The following is a 25,386-nucleotide window of genomic DNA, read 5'->3' on the forward strand; positions in this document are numbered from 1 at the left end:
ATAAACCGAGTCAGGGTAAAAGTTTGAAAAATAAGTCCATTTTCAACAATTACTGGGAAAACTATGGAAGTGAGAAATATACAAAAGTGAGTGTGCAACACTACGTTGCTACACCTTCCACTTTAATCAACTAATAAGAAAGGAAACAAAAGATAAGCCATATAACTACATGGACAGTGACCATTCTTTCTGCTATGGCTTACCCTTGAATAATTAGAAGAAAATTCATACAGGAAAAGAAACAAGAAAGTATGAAAAAAAACTTTTAAATAGAAAAAAATTTAACCACAGTGTATCCCTTAATGAACACCAGAGAATCCCTATTGAAAAGGAATCTGTACAATTATAATAAATATGAAAAAAAACACCTTCCTTTACAACTCCTTCCTTTCTCAAACCAGGAGAATTCATACTGGAGAGAAGCCTTGTGGACATAATGTGGTAAGTATTTTGCATGGAGTTCTCACCTGGTTGCACATTAAGGAACTCACATCTGAGGAAAACTGCATGGATGTAATCAACACAGGACGTCTTTCAGCTGATGCCCCCAACTTGTCAGACATTACGTAATTTGTTCTGGAGAGACCCCATCAATGTCATGAAGCGGCAGCTTTCGGCAAGAGGCCTCAACTAACCGGGCATCAGAAAAGTCAGCCTGAAGAGAAACTCTTCTGTTGTGATTGATGTGGGAAGTCTTACAGTCACATCCTTGATTTTAATATGTATCAAAGAAAGCAGAATGGGGAGAAGTCTTATGAATGTAGTTAAAATACGAAATCTTTCCCTCAGAGCTTTGACATTATTTCACATCAAAGAACTCACATTGAAGAGAAAGAGGCCTTATGAGTGTAATCAGTGTGGGAAATGCTTCAGTTGGAGTTCTCACTTTGTCACTCGTCAGAGAACTCACACTAGAGAGAAATCTCATGAATGTCGTAAGTGTAAAAAGTCTTTCAACCAGTTTTCTTATCTTATTGAACGTCAAAGAACCCATATTACAGAGAATCTCTATAGATGTGGTCAATGAGGGAAATCTTTAGATGGGACTTTTATCTTACTGTAAATCAAAAAATTCATATGGGCAAAAACCCCACATGAATGTAATGTGAAATAGCCTTCAGCAGACCATCTGACTTACCGAACACCAAAGAATTCATCGTGAAGGAAATTCTATGCATGTAATCAGTGCAGAAAGGCTTTCAGACCCTTCCCTGGTCAGACATCAGAGAACCCATTCTTGAAGAAAACTGTTAAATAAAATTTTTTAGTGTTAACAATTTATGGTCAATCTCTGCATTTATGACACAATCCTACAAAAGTTAATCAACTAGGCAGTGTTCTTAATAAAACTAAGGCTTACTGAGAAGGAACCATTACAAAGACAAAATGAATAACATAAACACTGATGTGGGGAAAGTTCTTTCTAGAATGATTACATTATTGATACAAAGATCGAAACAGATGACGGAAATGTAATACAAATTTTTTTCACTGAGCTATCTGACCATTTGGGGCCATCTGTGTGGTTTCTACTGTGTCTCATGCATTTTATGTAAGGCCTAATTATGTGAAAATGAGTGATGTGCACAATTGTGCTGTCATAGCAAAATATGTCTGCACCTGGGTGAGGATGAAAGTGGAATGGATAAATAGTTGATTTGACTTTTCCCATTTAAAAATATTAAACTAAATGTTCCAGTGATGTTACTAGATAACAGATGAAAACAATCCAGAAAGGAACTGGGATCCTGTAGACTATTTACTTCCTTTGTCTGAGAATTTCAGGAAGATGAGAGACAGGTAACTAAGAAGCTAAGTGCTACCTGGCTTCTGGGAAATACCTCTAGAAAAGTGTGTGACAGCCACATTTTCTCTCATTCTTGGATTCCTTGGGGACTTCACCCTTGAGGACCCAGTGGTTTCTCAGGAGGGGATGTGAGATCCTTTGGAGAATCTCATCACAGAAGAGAGAGTGCCTGGCAGTGCAGAACGGATGTGTGCTCGCGTCGCCGCACACACTAGCGCCTTGTACTCAGAACTTCCTCCCTCCTTCCACATCCTGCCTGTGGACAGTGACCAGTGATACAGGGAACCGAGAAACGTGAGGGAACAGCTTCAACCCACTGCCCGTCCCCTGAGTCTAGCCCACTTGGGTGTCTGATGTGAAACCAGAGTGGAATTCACTCCATGAGGTGGCTGGAGTCTTCTTGGTCGTCCATGTTTTCCGTGTTCCCCTGATGAAATAAAATTTCTATTTTAAGACAGGACAAGAAAAAATTGAACATAGAATTCTTTGTATTTGGGTCTCCTCCTTCCCTCCCTAGTGTGCAGCATGCACATGCACCACGGGTTAAACAGAACTCCTCAAACGTGGGAATGTCTGCTTGACCATGAAGATCATTTTTTTTCCCCTTTCTTCTGACAACGCTAGGGATGTAACTTCTTAATAATGTTCTTTTCCAGCTCATAGGGGTCATGGTCTTAGGTGCTCACCTGGACTACATGTCCTTGGTGAACTTAATGTAAAATATCAGTATGTCATTTTGATGTATGATTCTTTGTCTCAAAAATGGGTATAACTGTGCCTTTGACTTCTAACAGGCAGAACAGTTCTCAGAGCTTTCTGAGAATCTGCTTCCCAGGTTATAATCCTCAGTTTGGCTGGAATAAAATTCCCCCCTTTTTCCCTTCTTAACTTGATAGTTAATTGAATTTTCATTGACACCCTAGATCAGAGGATCTTAATCTGTGTCTAACACTGTTAGCAGGGTGCAGCAGGTCTCCAACAGAATGCTGGGGCTTCACCAACATGGATTATCAGCTCTCTTCATGGGTTTTTCCAGAAATACTCCGCCCTGCCTGCTCATTGGAGTTACCTGGAGAGCTTGAAAAATACCCATCCTGGGGCCTGTGCCCAGAAATCCTGTATTCATTTTTATACTTGCTGCTGTAAGAAATTACCACGAACTTTGTGGCTTAAAACAACACAATTTTATTAATTTTTAAAACAGTTTCTATTACTTTAAAGCTCTGGAGGTTGAAATAGAGCAGGGGATAAAATCAAGCTGTGGACATGACTGTATTCCTCCTGGAGGCTCTGGAGAGGATTGTTCTCTTAACTTCCAGCTTCTAGAGGCTGCCTGCATCCTTGACTTGTGGGCACCCCGTGAGGTTGGTTGGGGGAGGCGGGAGGCATCATTCTGCTTACCACGGAAAGCTCCAGAAACACTAGGTGCAGAGTCTGGAGGCACGTCTGGGAGGGGGCGGCCCAAGGGGCATCCCAGAGAGGTCTCTGCCCTTTCTTCCCTTGGTTATGGCCCTTTTCCATGCCTCCTTCTCCAGCTCTTCCTGACCTGAAACCCTGCCAACAGGGCCCTTTTCTGCTCAAGTCAACCACTGTCGGTTTCTGTCCTTTTCCACCAAGGACACCCAAGGTGACTGAACTGGAAGATGTGAGGAGGCCTTAATGTCCTGCACGGTGTCGGTTAGTAGGTCCAAAAGAACCAAAAGATCCTTGCCTCCTCTAGGCCGATAGGATCATGGTGTTCTCTGAAATCAAGCCCTCAGCAGCAGGAAGCCCTCTGCTGGGTTCACACTGCACAACTCCAAGGTGCCTCGTAGGTGTTAAGTTGGTGAGAGGCTCCAACTTTCAAACTATAAGTAGGACATCTAGCAGAAGCCTGCAATCCTACCCCAGGCAGGATGGCAGCCACCCTCTTCTGGGGCTTACCCAAGGACACTAGAGAACCTTGCCAGTTGTCAGATGAAAACAGCTCTGATCACAAGATCTATGTCTGGGATGAAGTTTTCTCCCGGATTCGCCGTTATTGGTGGTGCCCAGTCATTTGTCTTGTGGTCACATTTCCACTGGAACAAAATGTATTTTGCTACCCCGTGTAGGACCACTCCTCGAATCTGCATCTTCCTAGAGAACCATCAGCTCTATGCCCAAGTTGAGCCACAGGCCCATTTGATAGACTGACTCTGTCCGTGCTGAGTCAGCGCAGAACACTTTCCTCCCCACAAATCCCTTTCTTTTTCCATCTCTGAGCCCTCTTTCCTTGCTTTCTTTGCCTTAATTCCTATAATTCTAATTCTAGACATAAACATACACTCCTAATTTTTTAAAAATTTAAAATAATTTTTTAACTTTTATTTTTTTACTGGGAGTACTGAGGATTGAACCCAGGACCTCATGCACACTAAGCACACACTATACCACTGAGCTATCCACCCCTAACACCTCTAATTTTTAAAGTGTCCCTTGAGGGATTGTTTCAAACTTGACATTAGTAGGTGCTGACATACCCAGATATCATGAGTGATGTTGGAAGTGGCGGCAACGGTGACAAACAAAATCTGTTTTATCCATACAAAGGGGCCATCAAAGGAATGATGTTCTGATGCAGGCTACAGAATGGATGACCTTAAAGATGTTACACTCAGGGCAAGAAGCCAGGCAAACAAGGCCACGTGATTCCGTTTTATGAAATGTCTAGAATAAGGAAACTCACAGAGGCAGAAAGATTAGTGGTTACTGGGGCCGGGGAAAGAGAAAACGGACTGTTCACAGGTCCAAGTTTTCTTTCGGGGAGCAATGAAGATGTTCTGGAATTAGATTGTGGTGATGTGGCACAACCTTGTGAACATACTAAACACCACTGTGCATTGTATTCTTTTTTGAAGGGAGGGAGGTCATTAAGTTTATTTTTTTAGCGGAGGTCCTGGGGATTGAACCCAGGACCTCGAGCATGCTAAGCACGTGTTCTACCAATGAGCTATTCCCTTCCCCACCCCTGAATTGTATTTTTTAAAAGAGGGATTAAGCTTAAAATTTTTCTGCTCTGAGTTAAACCCTAATCTCTGCTCACCTGCACATGGGCACCTGAACTGATAAGACACAGCCAGGCCAAGCCCATCTTCCAGCAGGGCCCTGGTGAGCTGCTGGGCCAGCCCACCCCTCTCTCTTCCTCCCTCTGAGGGGGCTTCACCTCTTCTCTCTTTACCAGCAGCATTCCTGTCGCCTGGTCATGGTTTCAGCTGATCAGCCTGCCTCTCGTCACAAGGGAACAGCAGCCGTCAGCATCCTTTATGACCTCATCTCACAGTCACACGGCATGACTTCTGCGGCCAGGCAGCACAAGCCCAGTGGGATTCTGGGAAGTGAAGCCACTGCTCAAGGGAGCAAGCATCTCTACACCACCAGGACTTGGAGAAGAGCTGCTTTTGTTCTCTGGGAAAATCATTCCCTCTCTGGAAAGAACTGCACCTGGCGTAGTGGGAGGCAACAGAAGCCCTGGCGAGTTCTTCACCCCAACATGCTCATCTTGTGTAGTCACTAACTGGCTGTGGAAGCGACTGAACGTGGTGGAGCAGCTGGGAGCCCTGTGCCTGATCCAAGAAAAGCAGTAGGGCTGCGGGGGGCCTCCCTGCCCAGGCCCCTGTCCTCCTGGCTCTGCCAGGCCTCCAAGGGCTGCTCCCTCCTGCAGGGAAAGGAGTGGGTGCTCAACCCACCAGGCGTGCCTGCACCTCACCCGAACCAGGGTGACCCCAGGGGCTCTGCTGAGGCCGCACTCAGCCAGAATGTGCTGAACGTTACATTCAGTATCTGATCCAGAATTTTAAGAAACATCTTAAAATGTTATGCAGAACTCAGAGAGCAAAGTGGAGTTGAGGGACCTGGAGAATTAACTTTACTGTTATCTCCTGTGGAACGCAGCATCAAACACACGCTCGGTCCTGCTGCCTGGCTGCTTAACTGGGGGATGAGCACCCGGCCAGGAAGGAGTCCCTCAGAAGTGGGGCTGTGAGGCCAGCCAGCATTCCCAGGAAGCTTCCAGCTTGCCTGTGGCCCCTAGGCCTCCAGCGGCTCCCCCGGTTCCCTCAATGACGCCCTAAGGGGTGGAGTGACCCGCTCATCCAGACTCCCTTGGAATCTTGGGCCAGAGGGTCTGTGGTCCTGTGAGACCTGGCCTGACAACCTCGTCCTTTTCGCATTAACATTTCTTTTTTGAATTATCAAGGCATTAGTGAAAATATATTTAATTAAATAGGTGGAAAACACACACACAGATCCTACTCCAGAAACATAGTTTATTTATCCACATTCTCTTTTAGCCCTTGTCCTTATACATACTTTCACCACAAATACGTCATCAGTGCACAGACTTTTTGGTACCTGGCTTTTGAAACTTACATGATAAGCATTTTCAGGTTTCCCTAACATCACTTTGAACGACCAAGTGAACAGACAAATTAGAACAGCAAATCAACTGAGCGAAAGAGTAGATCTGGTTTTCCGACTGATGTCTTCCTCAGCAGTAACTTCTGCTGGTTTTCTTACTGGCTTGAGTGCAGGGCAGTCCCCCCAGTGGTCCTCTGCTCTTGAGAACATCATCACTGGCCGCTTTTCATGTTCAGTTTCGAACCCAACCAGGCCCAGCTCACCTGACAAGGCAGAAACAGGCTGCCAGGTGGCGTCTCCTCCCCTAGCGGCCGGTGGGCTAAGAGAGGGGCTGTTTCCTCCTGCACCTCAGCCCGCTGTGTGTCTTCTGATGCCCTATCAGGTGCGAGCTCTGGGTGAAGGCCTTCCCACACTTGTTACAGGTGTAGGGGCGCTCACCTGTGTGGGTCCTCTGGTGCCGGATGAGGTGGGAGCTCTGGCGGAAGGCCTTCCCGCAGGCCCGGCACGGGTAGGGCTTGGCTCCAGTGTGTGTCCTCAGGTGCTGCGAGATGGCTGAGCGGTCGTTGAAGGTCCTCCCGCACTCGTGGCACTCGAAAGGCCGCTCCCCTGTGTGCACCCTCTGGTGCTGCGTGAGGGAGGAGCTCTGCACGAAGGCCTTGCCGCAGTCCCTGCACACATAGGGCTTCTCCCCCGTGTGGATCTTCTTGTGCACGGAGAAGTACCTGGGGTTGCGGAAGGTCTTGCCACACTCGCTGCACCGGCACGCCTGGCTCCCCTTGTGGACTCGGGTGAATGTGATCTGCTGGGCTCTGGGGCTGAGGCCTCCCCCGCCGCTGTCCCGGCTCCTGGCCCGGCCACCACCGCAGCTGCCCTGATGACGAAGCTTCCCCCTCTTGAGCCCGGGACCGCGCCTACACAGGCGTTTTCTCGGAAGGGCTTTCTGGAGGAAGACAGGGCTCATGTTGGGACTTGTGCTTGCCTGAGCTTTGGGGCGTTCGCCCTGCGGCAGCTTCCAAGAGAGGGTTTTTTCCTGAGCGAGCACCACAGGTTTTGCAGCCATGTCCAAGGCCTCTGGGGCCCCAGCCTGCACAGCATCCTCGGAGGTGGAGGTGGGGGGCCTGGCGTCCTCCCTGGAGAATTCCTCCACTTTCAGGTGGAGGGCTGGTTCTTCCTCAGGAACGTTGGGTTTTGGAGTTAACTCCTTGCTTTCCAGGGTAGTCGCCCACCCTGAAAGAATGCGAAGGGTGTGGGTACTGCAGAGAGAAAGCCCTAAAGCAGGCTGACCGTTGAAATACTCAGAAGCTGTTTCCTCCGCCCCAAGGGCAGTCCTGCGCCCGGGGAGGGAGACTGAGCAGTGAAGCAGCAGAGGCGCCCTGAGCTGGGTGACAGAGGGACTGGGCGAGCGCTGGGAGTGGTCTCAGCTCTAAGTCCTGTTCTTCTAACCCTCCGGGTGGACAGCGCATCGCTCCTGAACTGCCTCTGTCCGTGCAGAGCCCGTCCCTCCAGGTCCACAGTGTTAGCTACAGGCCCTGGACAGTGCAGGGGACTCCCGAGGGTGCGTCCAGTCCTCACGCCGGGCCCAGAGAGGCTGCACCCCAGACTCAGAGCCCCCGTGGAAGCCCAGTCCCGGAGGGGGAGGGGCCTTACCCACAGAGACCAGGTGTCCAAATGTCTCCAGCATCACATCATGGTACTCGGTCCTCTGCGTTGTGTCCAGCAGCCCCCACTCCTCCCTGCTGAAGTCCACAGCCACATCCAGGAAGGTCACTGGTTCCTGCAACGTCACACACTTTGTATGTCAGCATGAGGGTCAGGGAGATCTCGGCAGGGACAGAAGAAAGGCTGGCGGGGACATTCCACCTGAGCTCTGTGGGCTGGGGATGCCCTAGCCTTGGGGTCTTGTTTGGAAACACTGACTAGGGTTCGTAAGAGGTCCAGCAGGTCTGTTCTCATGAAACCAGAGTCTGGGCCCAGGCTGGAGGCAGAGCCCGACCTTCACAAGGACTCACAGGTGCCACAGACAAACTGCCTCCACCTTTTCTGACAGTTTCCCAGGGGAGACCACCCCCCAGGCCAGCCACGCCCACCCTGGGCATACCCTCTTCTGAGAACAGTCCCTCCTCACAGGTATAGGGGTTGCCTGGGAGTGGGGCGGCCACTCACACTGCACTATAATCAGTCCTTTCCAAGGAGTTGACCAGGACTCTGGGAGGAAGAGGCCTCCCCCCTGGCCCTTTGCCTGGATTTGGGAGGCACTTTGCCCATGAAGGGCAGAGCCCACTTGAGAAGGAAGCGGCTGGAGCCCCTGGATCGAGCTATGCCTGAAGCCTGCCCCAGACCTCTCATTACATGAAAGCTGATAAAGTCACTCCTCTGCTGGAGCCAGATGTAAACCCTGACTGAGATTACCTACCCACCATCACTTAACTGTTCTCTAAGCTTCAACGCTCAGCAAGACAGGGCTGGACCTGTTTTGTCTACACCCCATCTCTGGGTTATTTTGAAGTAAATCCCAGGCATCCAAAGGTCTCCAGCATCACATCGTGGTACTCGGTCCTACTGAGTTTGTTTCAGTCATAAACACCCAAGTCTGCATTTCTGAAGGACAAAGTCTCTCTTGTTCTAACTGGGATCCAGCCATGTTCTGCACATCTGGCCCAGGGCTGCCCCGCCTCCCAAGTGTCTGAGAACACTGGGCCCCTCCTGCTCCTGTCTCTGGAGTTTCTGACTCCAGTGACACCATGGCCTCAGAGGACGCTGGGACCAGAGAAGGAAAGGATGACACCCCACACTCACCTCAGGCAGTGCCTTTGCCAGCCAAGTGGCCACATCGTCCTCCTGCTGAGCTGTGGTCTGGGGAGAACCGGTGGGGCCCTGGGTGGGCAGTGCTAGGGGAAGATGTCAGCACAGGGGATCAGAGGTGTTGGCTGGCCACCCTCAGTCAGAGCACAGACAGCACTGTCTGTCGGGGACCCCTGGGGCCAGCCCACACTCGCAGCTTGTTCTGTCCGCTCGCTGGGCTCCTGAGGCCATGACTCCTGTCTGTCTCGGTCACCACCATATCCACAGCCCCACCATGTGCCTGATATGAGACAGCTGGCCAGAAATATGTACACCAGGGCGACTGAAATTGGGTTTTCTATTGGCTGGGGCTGAGGCAGGGACCCCCGAGGGACAAAAATGAGGCTCACTGCCCACTGGCTTCCATTAGAAACATGCTGTGGTCTCCTTCAAGGATGCAGTGCCAGACCCCACCCAAGAGTTTCAGTAGCTCTCAGGTGGGACCTCAGACCTTCCATTTCCACAGAGGGGCCCATGGATGAGGCCATGCTTAGAGCCCTTGACCCAGGGACAGTGGCAGTACGTCAGCAGGAAGTGAACACGCAGGCTGAGATGGAGTGGGCACCCTCGCCCCCGCCAGGATGCCCTCACAGAGTACCCTGCCCCACCCGTCTCCTGCACCCACCTTCCTCCTCAGACATCCAGGTCACATCCTCCACCAGAGCTACGGCCTCCTGGCAGTCCCCGGGGTGCTGCGACTCCACCCACAACCGGAGCTTCCTGGGCAGCGCGCCCAGGAACTGCTCCAGCACCAGCAGCTCCACCATCTGCTCCTTGGAGTGCACCTCGGGCCGCAGCCACTGGTGGCACAGCTCCCGTAGCTGGGCCAGGGCCTCACGGGGCCCTGCCACCTCCTCGAAGTGGAAGCCCCGAAACCTCTGGCGAGCAGCCTCAGGGTCAGCTGGGTGCTTGTTGCCCTGTTGAGTGGACTCCCTGAGGACGTCTGGGCTCAGGCCCTCATCTTCGGCATAGAGGGCCCGGATCTGGGCGTTCCGGGGACGAGCTACCTCCTGGTTCAGGGTGAGGACTTCAACAACCTCAATCTTCATCAGGGGGTTCCCAGCAGGAAAAGGATCGAACTGAGGGGCCAAGTGAGCCTCAGGACACTCTGCAAGTCAAAAGAAGAGCAAGAAAGATGGCCAACAGCATGTGAAAAGGTGCTCAACATCGTTAGCCACCAAGAAAATGCAAATCAAAACCACTGTGAGACACCACTTCATCCTCAACAAGATGGCTTTGGTGACCACTCACTGATGACTGGTAACAACTGTTGGTGAAGATGTGAAAAAACCTGGAACTCTCGCACACTGTTAGGAAGAATACAGAATGCTGCACTGCTCTGCAAAACAGTCTAGAAGCTCCTCAAAAAGTTAAGCATAGAGTTGTATCATGACCCAAGAATTCTACTCCTAGGTAGACACCCAAGAGAACTGAAAACACCTGTCAACACAAAAAATTGTACAAGAATGTTCACAGTAGCACCATTAGTAATTGCCAAAAAGGGAGAACAATCCAAATGTCCATCCAATGATAAATGGATAAACAAAATATGGTCTACTCACACAACAGATTAGTATCTGGCAGTAAAAAACAATGAAGTTTTGATACGTACCACAGCATAGATGAACCCTGACAATGTTAAGCGAAAGAAGCCAGACACAAAAAGCTGTATTATATGATTCTATTTCCATGAAATGCCCAAAATAGACAAATATAGAGACAGAAAGTAGATGAGCAGTTTCTAGGAGATGAGAGAATTGAGGGGGCTGGGGGGTGATGGCTAATAGCTACAGACTTTCTTTTTGGGATGATGAAAATGTTTTGAAATTAGATCATAGTGATGGTTGCACAATCTTGTGAATATAGTAAAACACACTGAGTTGTGCACTTTCAAACGGTGAACTTTATGGCATATAAATTATATCTCAACACAGGAAAAAAAAAGGGGGTGGGAAGGGACAGACTGGGAGTTCTAAATTTGTAGATTCTGAGGCATATGTAGAATAGATAAACAAGATTATACTGCATAGCACAGGGAAATATATAGAAGATCTTGTGGTAGCTCTCAGTGAAAAAGAATGTGACAATGAATATATGTATGCTCACGTATAACTGAAAAATAGTGCTCTACTCTGGAAATTGACACAACATTGTAAACTGACTATAATTCGGTTTAACAAAAAACCACAGGGGAAAAAAAAGAACAAGAGACAATAAGACCGGTGATGCTGTAGCCATAAGGGGAACAGAGTGTGACCCCACTTCTGTGGGGCCAGGAACGAGGGTGTCTGGGAAAGGAGGGGACTCTGGGTCCTGACGCAAGAATTTGCTGAATAGAACTCCAGGACGGCCCTGAAATGCTAAATAGAGCACACAAGCAACAGGAAACAAGAAAGCTCTCTACAACTCCAAGAAGAAATGCTAATTCTAAATGACTTAAGCACTTCAAAAAAATTTTTTTTAAGTAAATAACACAGATTAGGATTTGCTTTGTTAGATTTACATTTATAAAAACAGAAATGGAGTGGCTGACATCCAGAGCAAACCTGCACTTTCACCCCTGCTGTTTGAGTTTGTAAGTGGCAAGCAGTTTTGCCTGGAAAGAACTTTACAGAATGAACTCAGAACATTCACCAAGTTAATCTACGTATGATTGGGGAGCTGTCTGGAGAAGAGGACAGATGACTTCCAAGTTACCCAAGGAAGGAATATTCAGAGATAGGCCAGACCACAGATGACAATATAACTCTGACCCACAACCTCTGTGGCAACAGGCCCAGCATCAGGACATGGTTAATGACTTCAAATTTCCCACTTTTGACACCAAGCCAAGAATCTCCAATCACAACCTTCTCCTCACCCTCCAATGAGTCTTCCCACTTCCAGCCTGCCTTGATCTCCACCAAACACAACTATGGTGGCTGACCCCCTGGCTAGACCCGGCTCTGTGTAGCCTCCTGCTTGTCCTCATTTGAGTTGTCTTTATTTTCACAACACTCACTTCCTGAGCAATGTGGTAAAAGATGGAGTAAAGTGGAAAACACGGGTAGTATTAAAATACAGATCAAGAAAACTGTGAGTCCCATATAAGTATTAAAAAATCAGTACATTGGTTTTAGGGGAATTATGACAATGTAGGAACATTCCTGCTACATGAAGTAAAAAGCAGCAGAACAGGAAACTACTACCGAAAATGAGTCCCCCTAAAACCGAGTTCCACTGTCAAGTTTATGACTAACTTCTGTATCCAAAACTGTATTCCCTTTCTTGTCCCCTCTGACCTCAATCTTGTGCTATCTGAACACCAATCAACCAGTCAGAAGACCATAACTACTACTATTGGTGTCACTGTTAAAGTGCAAACTCAGGTTGTCCCTCTGGAGTAAGATGAGAGAACTAGTCCCCCAGCCATGGACCACTTGGTCAAGTCTCGTAAACCAGAAACCACAATTAAGACATGTCACAAAACGAAGATTAACCCCAGCCTTTTTGTTCTTCCCGCTTTAAAATTCCCTTAACTCAAAGACCAAGTTGGAGTGGATCTGAGACTTCTCTCCCAGAAATAAACCCTGAATTTGCTGCAAACGCTCCTTATCAGTTTGGCTTTCTATGACCGGGGCACCCGAGCAACCCTGCCCAGTTACACCACCGTGGAGCAACTGTGGCTGCATTAAAAAAAAAAAAAAAAAAAAAAAAAAGTTCAGGAAGCGGTATGAGTCAGCGGGTTTTCGTAGCCTCTGCGGCTTCCCAAGCATCTGCCACATCTGCCAGCCGGCGCACTCCTCAGCGCCGGGGGCCGGGCCCAGGGAGCCGGCTTCCGCATAGTCCGCGGCCACAGCGGACCCCTGGGTCGGCCCCGGCGTCTTCTCCCTTTCCCGAAGCGGCCAGACGTGCAACCCTCCCCACAGCCACGACTTCCGGCCCGGGCGGAAGCGCGTCACGGACTCGGCGCACTACAACTCCCAGGAGCCTCCGCACCGAGAACTTCCGGCGCCGCCATGTCGCGGCTTTCAGTCCGCCTCAGGCCCTTGGCAGGAGGGCGGCCGCTCGGGGAGCAACGGGACTCTCTGCTCCGGCTCCGTCCACTCGCTGTGCCCCTCTAACTCCCTCGCGCCGCGGACGCGTCCTGGGGCGGCGCCAGAGCCTCCACACAACCCTTCCCGATCTGCAGGTCTTTCCCGTGGGCGACGCGGGGCGGGGGAGCGCGGCCGCTTTCTCCGAGAGCTACGAACCCCCGATTCCCGCGCTTTCGTTCCTCGCCCCTCTATCTTCCCTTGTCTCCTTAGGACTCGTTTTCCCTTCTCCGAGCTTCCTGATGACAAACCTCGGCTCGGCGGCGGCCTCCACGGACCTCACGAGTGTCGCCCGTTGCTGGCGCGCGATCCGAGGAGTGAGTCAGCTCGGGGTCAGAAGTCGCCCTGCGCCGGGTGGGGCTGCCCCGCTCCTGGCCTTGGGCGCTCCAGGGTTGAAAAACGGGTCCTGGGCCATGTTGTCAGTACTCGGCCGCCGCCAGTCACTCCTTTCCTGCGTTTAAGACAACTTTTTCCTTGATAAAAATCATGACAGGGATCTGATCTCCCACTTCCAACCTCTTCCTCCTAGCCCCTCCCAAAAAAGCTTTTGAATTAGTCACTGGAGGGCTTGCCTGTCCCAATTCATATCTGCCAGTACCTTGAGCATTTCATTGCTTTACTGTTGCTTGGGATTTCTGGAGGTTTATCTGCTCCCCCGCACCCCTCTACCCCACCTCCCCGCGCCAATCTTGATTTGAAAGCATAGTTCACTTTTCTTTCAATTACAGCTCTTAAGGACTGAAACTTCCCTCCAAGGGTAACTCCGGAAGCCAGGGATAGGAATTTCCCGGAGTCCCAGAAGCACTGGCCTGAGAAAGAACCCTGATATGGGATATGTGGGGGGCTCCTTAGAGACCCCCTGCTCGGCCATAGGCACCATTCTGAGCAATCATGCATGACACTTAAAAATGATTCTCCATACTGCTTCATAGCTTTTTAGTTTCTGAAATTTCCGTTGTGTACATTTTGGTTAGTTATTTTTATTTAGTGCTTTATCCCTTAAAAGAAAAGTTGGGTTCTGTTTATTTTAGTTTATCCCCACTACCCTCACTTATTTTTAAATACTTCTTTAATCTTGGTCACATATTTAGTTCTTCTTATTCTTGGGGGTACCAGGTCCTTTCTCAAAATCTTGCACTGAATGCTCACTCAACAAATGTTAATGCACTGTTTTAATCAGTACAGCGTGTCTGGGTTTGGATGTCAGAGCTCTGTGGATCCTTTGGGCGCTAAAAGCCCAGTGTATCCCACACCCAGCTCTCCCTGCTGTAGCAGCCCTTCAGGTGGACACTGGTTCTGCAGTTATCATAAAGCACCTACTGGGTGCTATGCCACACGGCCACAAACCTGGAAGCCCGTGGTAAGTGTCGTCCTAAGCAACTCAGTCCTCTCTCCTCTCGTGGACCACTCCCCGAGCCCCTCAGGTAATCCTCACTGCTGTCTGTTCCAGAAAAGTATTCACCCACTTGAGAGAAAAATGAAAGCTAGGTTCATCAGGTGGCAAGAAACTGGATCTTCACCTTACTGGGGCAGGTCTGACTGACCCACCTGCCTGGGGCTGCAAAAATTGATCAGCTGCAGCTTGAAGGGCCAGCTTTCAACCCACCAGCTGAATAACCCGGCAGGAAATTTGGGCCATTTAGTCCCCTCACCTGTAACTTCCTGTCCAGCTAACGCGCTGTTACACAAATTAACTGAGCCTTTGGGCGAGGGGCTTAATCCTTCTAGGCCTCAGTTTCATCACCTGAAGTGCTCAGGGGTCCACAGCATGTAGTAAAGGCTGATGGGAGCTGTTTTCTTCCCTCATGTTGTCTTTGCTCCCTCCCTTCCAGGTAGACTCTCCCTCATAGTGCTGTTTCCTAGTGAGCGCTGATGGACTAACCAGGTACACTAGGGCTACCGTCCACAAGTACAGCAGTAACCAATTACAGTGACCTTTCACCAGCTTGCTGGGGCAGGGTCGGCTCCCTTCATCCCTGCTGCACACTCCCCTGTCCTTCCTCCTCTTCCAGGAGGCCCTGGCTCTCCACCCTGTCTCCTCCCTTCCCCATCACGCACTCCTCTCCTCTGCTAAGCAGCCTTCAAATGTGTCCCCTCTCCCCCGCCCTGGACCGCCGAGACACACACCCAAAAGTCCTAAGCCAGGCCGAGGGGAGGGTCTGCCAAAGCCACTGGCAGTCATCTTTCCATCAGCCAAAGTCTTTGAATCAGTAGTGGTAGCCACCATTTCAGAAAGGCCCCCAGGACCCGGGCTTTCACATCACCACACCCCACTAAGCCACAGCATCCAACCTTTACACAAAAGAAGTCCATACTGGTGGGCAAGGCTGGGACCCTTGCCCAAGGCCACACACTGGGGAAGGTAGCAGCTGGGATCCAAACCCTGTTCTTTTATGCCCTTCACACCAGAGAGGGCTTCTCACAGCCACCATCCTACGTGTCCTCCAACAGCCCAAGTGTCTCGTCCAGAGATTAGTGTACTTGCCACCTGCCTGTCTGACAGATTCCCTAACTCCTTCACCTGGTCCTCCCTGCCCTCCTCCAGCTCACAGCTCAGATGTCGTCACCTCATAGCTGTCTTCTGCCCATCCATGTTTCCCCACTCCCCTAGAGATACCCCATTGCTTTATTTTTCTTCATAACACTGATTGCATCTCCAAGTACCTGGTTCAGTAATTCTCTCTCCATCTTCCCTAGAACAGCAGTGCCCAGTGGAAGTTTCTCTGAAGGAAATGTTCTAGATCTGCACTGTCCAACACAGTAGCCATTAGCTGGAGGTGACCAGTGAACATCTGAAAGATGGCCAGTGCGACTGAAGAACTGGACTGGTAAGTTCATGTTAGGTGGTTTACGTTCAATCATCCACACATGCTAGCAGCTGCTCTGGAATGAATGCAGGCCAGTGCCTGGGGCCTTTCCACCTTGTTCATCGTGGTGACTCACCCCTGTAATGGTGCCTGGCATCTTGGCAGGTGCTCAAGCAGTATTTGTTGACAACACAGCTTCTAAATGCCTTGGTGAACAGTTCACAAGACACTGGGGCCTTTTAGCCTTCTGTCTAAATCTACCAGGAAAATTCAAATTCCAGGAAATGTCAGTGGCACTCAAATTGTGTCCCATCTGTCAGCACGGGAGGATGGGTGCTGCTACAAAGTTCCCATCTTTCACTTGGGAGCCTAAGCCCGCTGTGGGGTAAGAGGACACGTGGTTACACCCCTTCCTGCTTCTTCCCAGACCAGCCAGGTCAGGGACTTGCATTCATAGGTGACACTGCTCCAGTAGCACTTCCCTGGAGGCTGCTGGCTGGGATGATTGCAGGACTTAAGGGGCTCCATATACTCTAGCCTTTTTAAGCCCTTAAAAGAAGTCATTGCTTCTACTTACTCAAGTCTTCCATGCCCTCGAACGTAACTTTCTTCTAAAAGAGCCTGCACATTCCTTAACAATTTATTCTTAGGTTCTATTTCAAAAAAGTATTGTTAACAAAGTCTTTCCTCCGTCTGTGTTAAATTGGTTAGTCCTGGTATAAACTAAAGCTGTTAATTTCTGTCTTTTGTAGTCTCGTGCAGCTGCTCAATTTTTATTTAACTATTTTAAAGGATTTGCTTTTTGTTTAAACAAAGTATTAATTGTTAACGAGCTACAGATAATTTTTCCTTTTCAGTATTTCTCTCATTTTGTGCTTTGGGGAGAACAATGCTATTATACTTTGTAGAAAGAACCTGTTAACATAAAACCTTGTGTTCTGTCATTTTGAATAGCTCCTGTTCCACGAAAACTGTCCTTTAACAGAAAGTTGGAACATATTTTATTTATTCTCTAATCAAAGCTGGTTTTGTATTCTGTCTATCCATAGAATGAGCTCTGGGATTCTTTTTTTCTTCTTCATTTCTGACTCATTTATTCCTGCTTTTATTTGATCATTTTTCTCAGGATTTTTGTAAGTTATTTCCCCCCCTCAAATGTTTGAATCAAATACTTAGTTCATTTATTTTCCTTCTTATTCAATTAAGAGTTAAAGCATTTCAGGCCTTGAAATTACTCCAGGGACTATATCCAGACACCAGGGAGAGTGGTCCACATATCAAGGGATAAGATTACATGGATCCTAGGGAGCAAATACACAGATGGTGACAGAGAACAAAGTATTCCTGAATAAAGACTGCACCATACGTGACTGCACCCTGATAGATTGGATTCCTGCCAAAACATGTTTGATAAGTCACTCAAGATTCTACTCTTTACTCAGTCCCCAAGGCTGTGACCCTTTCAAAGTTCCTTGCAGCATTATCTCAAGATTTCCCTTTATCATCCCTTGTCTACCCTCTTGTCTCAGAGCCTGGGCTAGACTCCAGAGTCTCCTCTTTGAAGACGTCCTCTTGTCTCTTGAAATTTTTTCAACCATTTATTCACTCAGCAGTTTCCTGAGCTAGAAATTCACTCACTGTCTTAACTGGGAACATCGAAGGGAAACTGAAATGAGGATGCCTGCTCTCACCCAGGCTTCGTGAGATTTGTTCCAGATACCCAGGTCAGAAAACAGAACCCACAACAGAAAAACAGGACCTGTTCTACTATGTTTGTACAGCTGGTCTCTCACATCTGACTGTACTACACCACTTCATATGAGGGACTTGGGCACTCACAGATCTTGGTATCTGTTGGGGTCCTGAAACAACCCCCATGGATGCCCATGGATGCCCATCCTTATGGAGCAGTATTGTGTAGTTTGCCCACTTTGTGACCTAACTGGTATAGAAACAGGCTGAGACATCTGTTCATCCTTACTGTTCAGTGTGGGCCTCTGCAGTGGAAGCTTTTCTAATGTTCTGTCAAGTAAGGTGAGGGCTGAGGCTAATGACGTGCCCGCATAGATTACATCGAGAGTCAGCTCTCATATGAGTCCTCTGATGCTGAACGCGGTGAGGACTCCTACTGAATGGCTTCTTCAGTGGGTTCTGTGACTCCTGAAGCCTTCTTAACACTGATTACATTCTCTGACATCTTGCAGTGTGACACATGTGATGCCGAAAAGAGCTATTCGTGAAACTTCCATAGCAGTCATGTTCCTGTGATTGCAGAGTTCTCAGATGTAACTATCTGGTGTAACTTTTACAAATTGAATACAACTGGAATTTCTTGTCCAGTATGAATTCTCTCAAGTCGGACTGTATCAGGTCAGAAGCCGTTCCTGCTATGACCATATCCCTGGGATTTCCCTGTTTGAGTTCTCACGTTGAAAACTCATGAAAAGGACCTCTTCTGGGTCTCCGCATGTACATCTCCTGTGTGAGCCTTCTCTTAAAAGGCTGAGCTGAAAACAGGCTTTCTCACACTAAATATTTATTCAGTCTTGTTTTTGAAAGTCACCCTTTGTGTAAGACAACGGATTTCCTACATCCCCCCCACGTTTGCTTTACAGCCGGTGCCAGTCCTCTAAGACTTCACAAAGGATGAAATCTTGAGAATTCCCTTCTCTTTCTCCCAACAAAACAATCTTCTTGCACAAGTTATTTTTTCTACTGTCTGTGCTAATTTGAAAGTTGCCACATTCATATTTGCAGGGCTCATCTCCTGCTTAAATTCTGGACAAGTCAGAAAAGTTAAGTGTCCTTCAGGCTTTTCTATAATCATGACCTTCAAAATAGTGTCTTCACTCCATTGCTGTCCTAACGATTACATCTAGATTATGTCTTGAGCTTTCCACCCCAACCACACATGGCAATGCTTTCTTTAAAGAAAACTGAGAAGGCTGAAGATTTGAATGCCAGCAAATATTTCTCCACATTTCTTATCTTCACAGCATCTTTTCAAATTAGTGCCTGCTTGAAGATGAATACCATTTCTTAAGCATTTGCCCAGTTTCCCTTCTATTTCAACCAATGCCTACGTGCCATTTTTGCTGTCATGGAAAGCTGGAGACACCTGCCAGCTGAGCTGCACCAGAGGCCTAACTTTCTTTCAGTCCCAGTTCTCTGCACTAAGTAGGGGCTCAGCTATACGCATGCCGGAGAAAAAGACCACAGCAGAGATAGCTGTTTTATCTAAGAGTAACGCAGCCATTCCAAACACCTGTGGTCCCCGTGATTTATGTCGGACAGGTGCGTTCAGCTGGCTGCATGGACCTCTCGGGTGTTTCTAACTCCCCTCATTCCTACTTCATTAGCAGAATCAGTCAAGAATCTAAGTGAAAGCTCCTAGATAGTTCTTTGTACTGTTCGTGTAACTGCTTAAAATTATTTCCACATAAAGATAAAAAACAAAGAAAACCTGTTTGCACCCTTCAAAAGTCTATGCCTTTACCAGACTTCCCATGTCACTGACTAATGCCAGAAATTCAGAAGTAGTAGTATCTCTTCTTTATTGTACTTGAAGAATGAGTTACTGGGACATAAAAAAAGAATGTATATAGTAAATACATTACAAAGAACAGTCACGGGACATCCCTGGAAGTCTTCACCTCTGGGCAGTTCTTGGCAGACTCCTTTCCTTTGCGCCCTTGTGTCAATTACTCAGCTAGCCTCACGGAACCTACCTACGAATGGGGAGAAGCTGGGCAGCAACGCTACTGCCCTCAGACCAGGTGTTGCCACCTCCTCCCCAGGCCCCACCTGCTTCCCCCTAGCCTGTCCACCTTCACAGCTAGTGCGCTGTGAAAAGCACACCACACACCTGCTCGATGAAGTCGAACTTCCCTCACAGAGAGGCCCTGTGTGCTCCACCAGACTGAGCCTCCTGCCCGCCTGGGGGGGACTCCTTGCCCTGAATGTGCCGAGCCTGCTCTGGCTCCCTTCTTGCATCACCCCAAGCGGTGTTTCTGCACTGAAGTTCTCACCACCACCCTTACATGTCTGCAGACTTTTCTTCAGGAGTCGGCTTAGCTCGCACCCAGTGTCCCCTAACCACCTCCTCGACACTGCATCCCCGCTGCCCCTGCTTTACACCACGTCTTCTCTTCTCAGAACTCACCACTGTTTATCTCGTTTACACGGGCTCATCTGTGTAGCTTGTCCGTGGAAGCTGTCACCTCCCGGACTACGGGGTCTACAAGGCAGGGGTTGTGTTAGGTGTTCGGCTTACTACCAAAGTGCGTATTTTCCCCCCTTTTTATACAAATATCTGAGTTAAGAGAAGGGGAGGCAGTGGAGGGAAACAACGCTTGAAGTATTCTTTGTGACACGGCAGAGACGTGTTAGGTGCCTTCACCTCAGGCCGGCCTGCAGGCCTCATGAGCCACCTGCACGTGGTCTCTTGGGCACCCCCCTTGAATCTCCTGTCACCTGTCACGCTAACTCTCCTGACACATGCAGAACCACAGGCACCCACGGCCCCCCACGAGCAAGATTTAGGAAACTACTAGATCACCCAGAAGTGCATGGCTGTAAAGTCTGTCCACACAGGACACAGGACTTAAATTCCAGAAAGGAAAATACTCAAGTTAAGCCATCAAGCTGAAACATGGGAGTCCAGAAAAAGGGGCCAAAGAGTCATGGAGACTCTATGCTGTGATGCACAGGTCATCATCGAAGGTGGGGCCAGGTGTAGCTTTCACAGCTGAAGGCTGCAAAAGCAGGTGGTTCCAGTCATTTGCATTAGAGCACAGAGAACAAAGGAAGGGTGGACACCCAGTTTTCTTTACCAAGTCAGCACACTCTGATATCAAAGGGTCCAAAGATCACAGGAAGAAAAAGCCCACCAGCCCCCCCCACCTAATTTATGAATACTGACGGAGAAATCCTAAAAAGTAAGTTGACAGACGCCAGCAACATATTACAAGGGCACTTCTAGGATTACGTCACTGTTAACTTTTCAAATGAGAAAATTCCCACGATCACCTTGGAGGGCTCGGGAAGGGGTAAACTGCGGCTACTACTAACTCTCGTTATTAGAAAGGGTGAGACGACTATGTCTATCCGGTCAAAGCTGACTTGAATCAGCAGATTCCAGCATGCCTGTCAAAACCCCGAAACTTTCCCATTTAAGTTTCAAAGACACTCGAATCTTCACACTCAGCTCAGGGTTTTGGAAGTACCAGCTATGATGAGTGTAATTACATGACTGTGCAAAAGAAGTAACATAATAGTATAACTGCCTCCCCCTTTACACTTGCCAATTAAATGACTTTGTACTGAGAAAATTAATGAGAATCTAACAGAACTGTTACAAATAATAAGGGAATTTAGCAGTATGACAGAGCCCTCTGCAACAGCTATGCAAGACTGCAAGAGCGGATTAAGCTGAGCCGGTTAACTGCACCTACAGTGAATGCCCCACAGCACCTAGAAGTCCTGAAGGGCACTGAGGTGAGCAGACCCCTTTGTACACCTGAGACCAGTTCTGCTGCGTCAAGGAATTTCTAAGTCCAATTTAATGTAATACACATTCTAACAGAATTTTCTCCATAAACCCTGACAAGCTGATGGTAAGTGTTCTCAACTGGTTGAGAACTAAATAGGTGTGTCTTTTTTTTTTTTTAATATGAGAGGAACTACCATTTACCCAAGTTTGTTATAAAACCACAGTAAGCACAGCAGTGTGGTGTTTAGTCAGAGACAAACCAAAGGAGCTTAAGGGGCCAAGAAGGCCTGCACACGATGCTGACTACAGGAGTTAAGTCCATGAGAAAATGGCATTTCCAATAATCAGAACAGAAAAAGGTATGGAAAAAACTTGGGCCCCACACCTTACACATGAGGAAAGTCCAGTTAAATGGAACAACTAAACCGAAAACACATTCGAAAGAATATCAGAATACAAGAAAGTATCTGGGCACTCTGCCTATGTATGACATTAAACCTAGAATAGGAATGGAGACAGATTTGAAAGGAAAAACACCTGAAATCATAAAACATCTTAATGGAGACTAAAGATAGAAGATGTATGTTGGTCTGGTATTTGCAGTATCAAGATCCATAATATATAGTATACAGAATCCCTACACACAGAAAGAAAAAAAAGGCGAGAAAAACAAAAACTCACAAGGAAAAAATACAAATGAACAGTAAACTTAAGAAAGTACATGTAACTTCAAGAGGGAACTAAACTGAAAATATCTTTTCCCATCAGATATGCAAACCCTAAAAAGAGGGCTGAAAGTCACTGGTGTCTTACGCAGAGGAAATGAGCTGTTGTTCTTGCGCAGCTAGATGTATTTTACAGGATTTCAGACAGCAGTTCCTTGCTACCAGATTTTTTTATCACTTAAACTTGGTTGATTCCAAGTTCAATGTCTAGAAATCCTACCGACAAAAAACCATCCTGAATGTGCAAAACAATGGATGCGAGGAAGTTTTTTTTTTCGCAACTTGAATGTCCATCAAGAGGAAAACATCAAATGTGGACTAAGCTACGTTTGTTAAAATAAACAAAGCAGACCTGACTCTGAGTCTGGTAACACACCCATATCATAAACATATACCTACGAGTGTGAACATATTTACAAAATCTGGTCAGCAACACACCACTTACTGGTGATTCTGTGAGAGAAGGGCAGTAGACAATGAGTGTAGCAGGGTGAGGGAGCCCCTTCTGCCAGTCTGGCACCAGCAACAGGTTCGCGTTCAACCAAGCGTACAGCCCTGATTCAGAGTCCACAGCTGCCACCACATCACCCCACCAGGGGCTTTCCCATCCCCCTCCTTTTCTAAGACACTATTTCCTGACTAACCAGTCAGCCCGTTCCCTGCCAGGACTCCCATGTGCCTGGATCTCACCTGAAGAGGTGTCTTGAGGAATTCCTCTCTCCACCGACCAGAGCTCTTCCTCCTCCTCTAACTGAGATACCACATCTGGCTTGGAAAGCTGATGTTCTGCCCAAGGGAAAAGAGACAGGGCTTGGGGGTCTGTGTCCGCTGTAGCAGCGCTGTCCCTGTGGTCTCCCCAGCTAGGCAGGACTTCTGGTCCAGGGCCTTGCTGATAACCTCACCCATCCCCTTTGCCAGCTGCTTGCTTTCCTGGACTCCCTTGCCAGTAAAAGAGGCAGTGGGCCCCGGTTCTGGTCAGCAAGACACAAAGGTAAGTTTGTCAGCTGGGGACCTCAGGCCTTTTTCTTTCTCAGTAAATGTGACAGCTGTAAAAAGAGAACTATCTAGGGCTGCCCCCTCCCCTTCTTTCCTTATGCCTGGAACATGGACATGGTGCTTGGCATCACAGTCATGCATCTACCAACCTAAGAATGGGAAACTTCACATTAACCACAGAGAGATGGAAGGGATCAGGGTCTCTGATGAGTCCTGAGCTGTGAGACACTGACACCACGTTCTTTGAAATTCTTGTTACAAAAACAGTAAACATCCACTCCAGCAGCTGAAAATATCCTTGACAGACCCACCTCCCTGGGAGGAACTAGGTAAAACTTCAGAAGTTCCACGTGAAGCTGCCCTTTTCCTGTGGGTACAAGGTAAAGCCCTCTCCCTCAGGCTTCAGGGCCTTGACACTTGAACTCGGATCCCTGCAGGCTGAGCCCAAGCAGACACACACTTCAGAGGCACCACATTCGTGCTGCAAAGCGCAGATCTTTATTGACACAGAAACCATCCTTACCCACTGAGACCAGGTTCCTGTAGTTCTCCAGCATGACCTCCCTGTACAGGGACTTCTGTTCGAGGTCCAGCATTTCCCACTCCTCCGGGTTAAAACCCAGGGTCACATCTTCAAAGATCACTGGTTCCTAAAACCCACAGGTGCCTGTTCAGCCAGGGCCTGTTGTCACCCATGCTGACAGGAGGGGGAGGCTGACTGAGCATGTGCAGGAACAGTCAACAAGATGAGCTGAGCATTCCAGGTGTCTCATGAATTCCTGCGTCTGTCAGGACCTGAGCAAACCCAAGCTTGACCCTATTCAGTCACAGCAAGGAGGACAACCCATGAGGCCATTTCAGAGAATAAGGTTCTTCATTCTCTGAAAACCTCTCCATTTCTTTTTAACCTGGGAATTTCAACACTGGTATCAGTATGTGTACCTCCTGCTAAGGAACTGCAAGGTTTGAATCATCACCTCCCAGCATGCAGCCCCGCCCTGCCCCGGCAGCTGCCCATTCGACTTCTACTCCACCTGTCAAGGAGCCATCCTTCTCTCTCATATTGCCCAGTGACTAAGCTTGAATGCCAAAGTCGCTGTTGAAATCTAAGCCTGACGCTGCTTAGACCAGTCAATGACTTCCTCCCCCCAACACCCCTGTTTAAAGGATAAGTTAGAATCCCCGTTAATTTGACCTATATTCTAACCGTCCCCTTGAAAAGCTAAGCAACTTGCTGTTTCTCCACCCTCTAGGGTCTCTCCTTCCCAGGCAGCCCTCCTCCCCTCCCCTCCCTTCCCCGAGATGCTGCGGGGCCCAGGGACATCTCAGAGGAGAACGTGTCCCACCACCACCACCCGGCTCCCCCTGCTCCCAGACTCAGGGGTAGACTCAGAAACTCACAAAGCCTCTACTCACAGGAAACCAGGCCGTCGGAAGCCCGGAGGCCATACCTTCCTCTTCCTCGACGTGTCTCGGGGCAGTGGGCAGAGTCCTGAGGAGGTCGAATAAGGGAGGTGGGAGGGGCGTGAGGGCTACGCGGAGGCCCCACCCGCCCTCGTCAACTGGAAATGACAGGTCAGTCCCTCCACCTCGGAAGATGCCCTGAAGGGGTTTCTCCACCTGCTCTCGAACACACCCAGAGGGCCAGTGTCCCACCCTCCTTACCCAGAGGAAAGCGGCCACCTCCCCGCCCTGCACGCGCCCGGAGAAGGTCGGCCCTCCCCGCGTCCTCTGGGCCCCGAGTCCCCGAATCCTACTGCCCCTTCCGGCCGCTGGACGGAAGGACGGCAGGCAAGGCTGGCTCTGGGCTCCTGCGCTTGACAGGGTAGGGGCCGCGGCCGGGAGCGCCCGGCTACCGGCCCTGGAACACAGCCCCCGACGGGCGCGGATTTCGCGCCACACTCACCCCGCGCGCGGCGTACAATGGCGCCCGTCGGCCCGCAGCGAAGTGCGTCAGCGCGCCGGCCCGAACTACAACTCCCAGACACCCCCGCGCCGCGCCGCGCCCGACCTCGCGGGCGGCGGCCATCTTGGCCGGCCAGCGCGGGGGTGCAGGCGAAGCCCGGGCGGCGGAAGGGAGCCCTCGGCGGTCCGGCTGGGCAGGTGGAGGCCTCGGTCCGGGGCCGTCAGGCTGCGGGGCCCCAGCATGTGTGTGGGCGACGTCGCAGACCGGGAGGGAGCCATGCCTCGCCAGGAAGGCGGCCACGCATGGGGCAGACCGGAAGTGGGGGAGGGGCGGGAGGGGCGGGGCGAGCTGGGGCTCACACCC

General features: G+C 49.2%; 2 protein-coding genes across 8 annotated transcripts; one reads left to right on the plus strand and one right to left on the minus strand.

Moving 5' to 3' along the window:
- Positions 1 to 6,073: 6,073 nt before the first annotated feature.
- ZNF274 (zinc finger protein 274) lies at positions 6,074 to 25,098 on the minus strand. 7 transcript variants are annotated; one of them, XM_072966430.1, is made up of 8 exons: positions 25,024 to 25,097; positions 24,534 to 24,609; positions 23,641 to 23,767; positions 22,812 to 22,907; positions 9,651 to 10,133; positions 8,981 to 9,072; positions 7,832 to 7,958; positions 6,074 to 7,411 (listed from the first exon to the last, which is right to left on the minus strand). In XM_072966430.1, exons 2-8 carry the CDS (start codon positions 24,564 to 24,566, stop codon positions 6,504 to 6,506), a joined length of 1,866 nt encoding a protein of 621 aa, XP_072822531.1. In that variant the 5' UTR covers positions 24,567 to 24,609; positions 25,024 to 25,097; the 3' UTR covers positions 6,074 to 6,503. The 7 variants fall into 7 exon arrangements, with proteins under 7 accessions (XP_072822531.1, XP_006218748.2, XP_072822532.1 ...); XM_006218686.4 differs by lacking the exon at positions 25,024 to 25,097 and adding an exon at positions 24,783 to 25,017; XM_072966431.1 differs by lacking the exon at positions 25,024 to 25,097 and adding an exon at positions 24,875 to 24,998.
- On the plus strand, positions 12,436 to 21,266 carry LOC140698322 (uncharacterized). Its single transcript, XM_072968314.1, has 7 exons — positions 12,436 to 12,457; positions 12,864 to 13,196; positions 13,312 to 13,415; positions 14,279 to 14,458; positions 14,931 to 14,983; positions 15,801 to 15,926; positions 18,902 to 21,266. The coding sequence occupies exons 1-5, from the start codon at positions 12,436 to 12,438 to the stop codon at positions 14,946 to 14,948; spliced, it is 657 nt and encodes a 218-aa protein (XP_072824415.1). The 3' UTR covers positions 14,949 to 14,983; positions 15,801 to 15,926; positions 18,902 to 21,266.
- Positions 25,099 to 25,386: the final 288 nt, after the last annotated feature.

Source organism: Vicugna pacos, chromosome 9 (assembly GCF_048564905.1).
Source record: "Vicugna pacos chromosome 9, VicPac4, whole genome shotgun sequence".
Lineage (NCBI taxonomy): Eukaryota > Metazoa > Chordata > Mammalia > Artiodactyla > Camelidae > Vicugna > Vicugna pacos.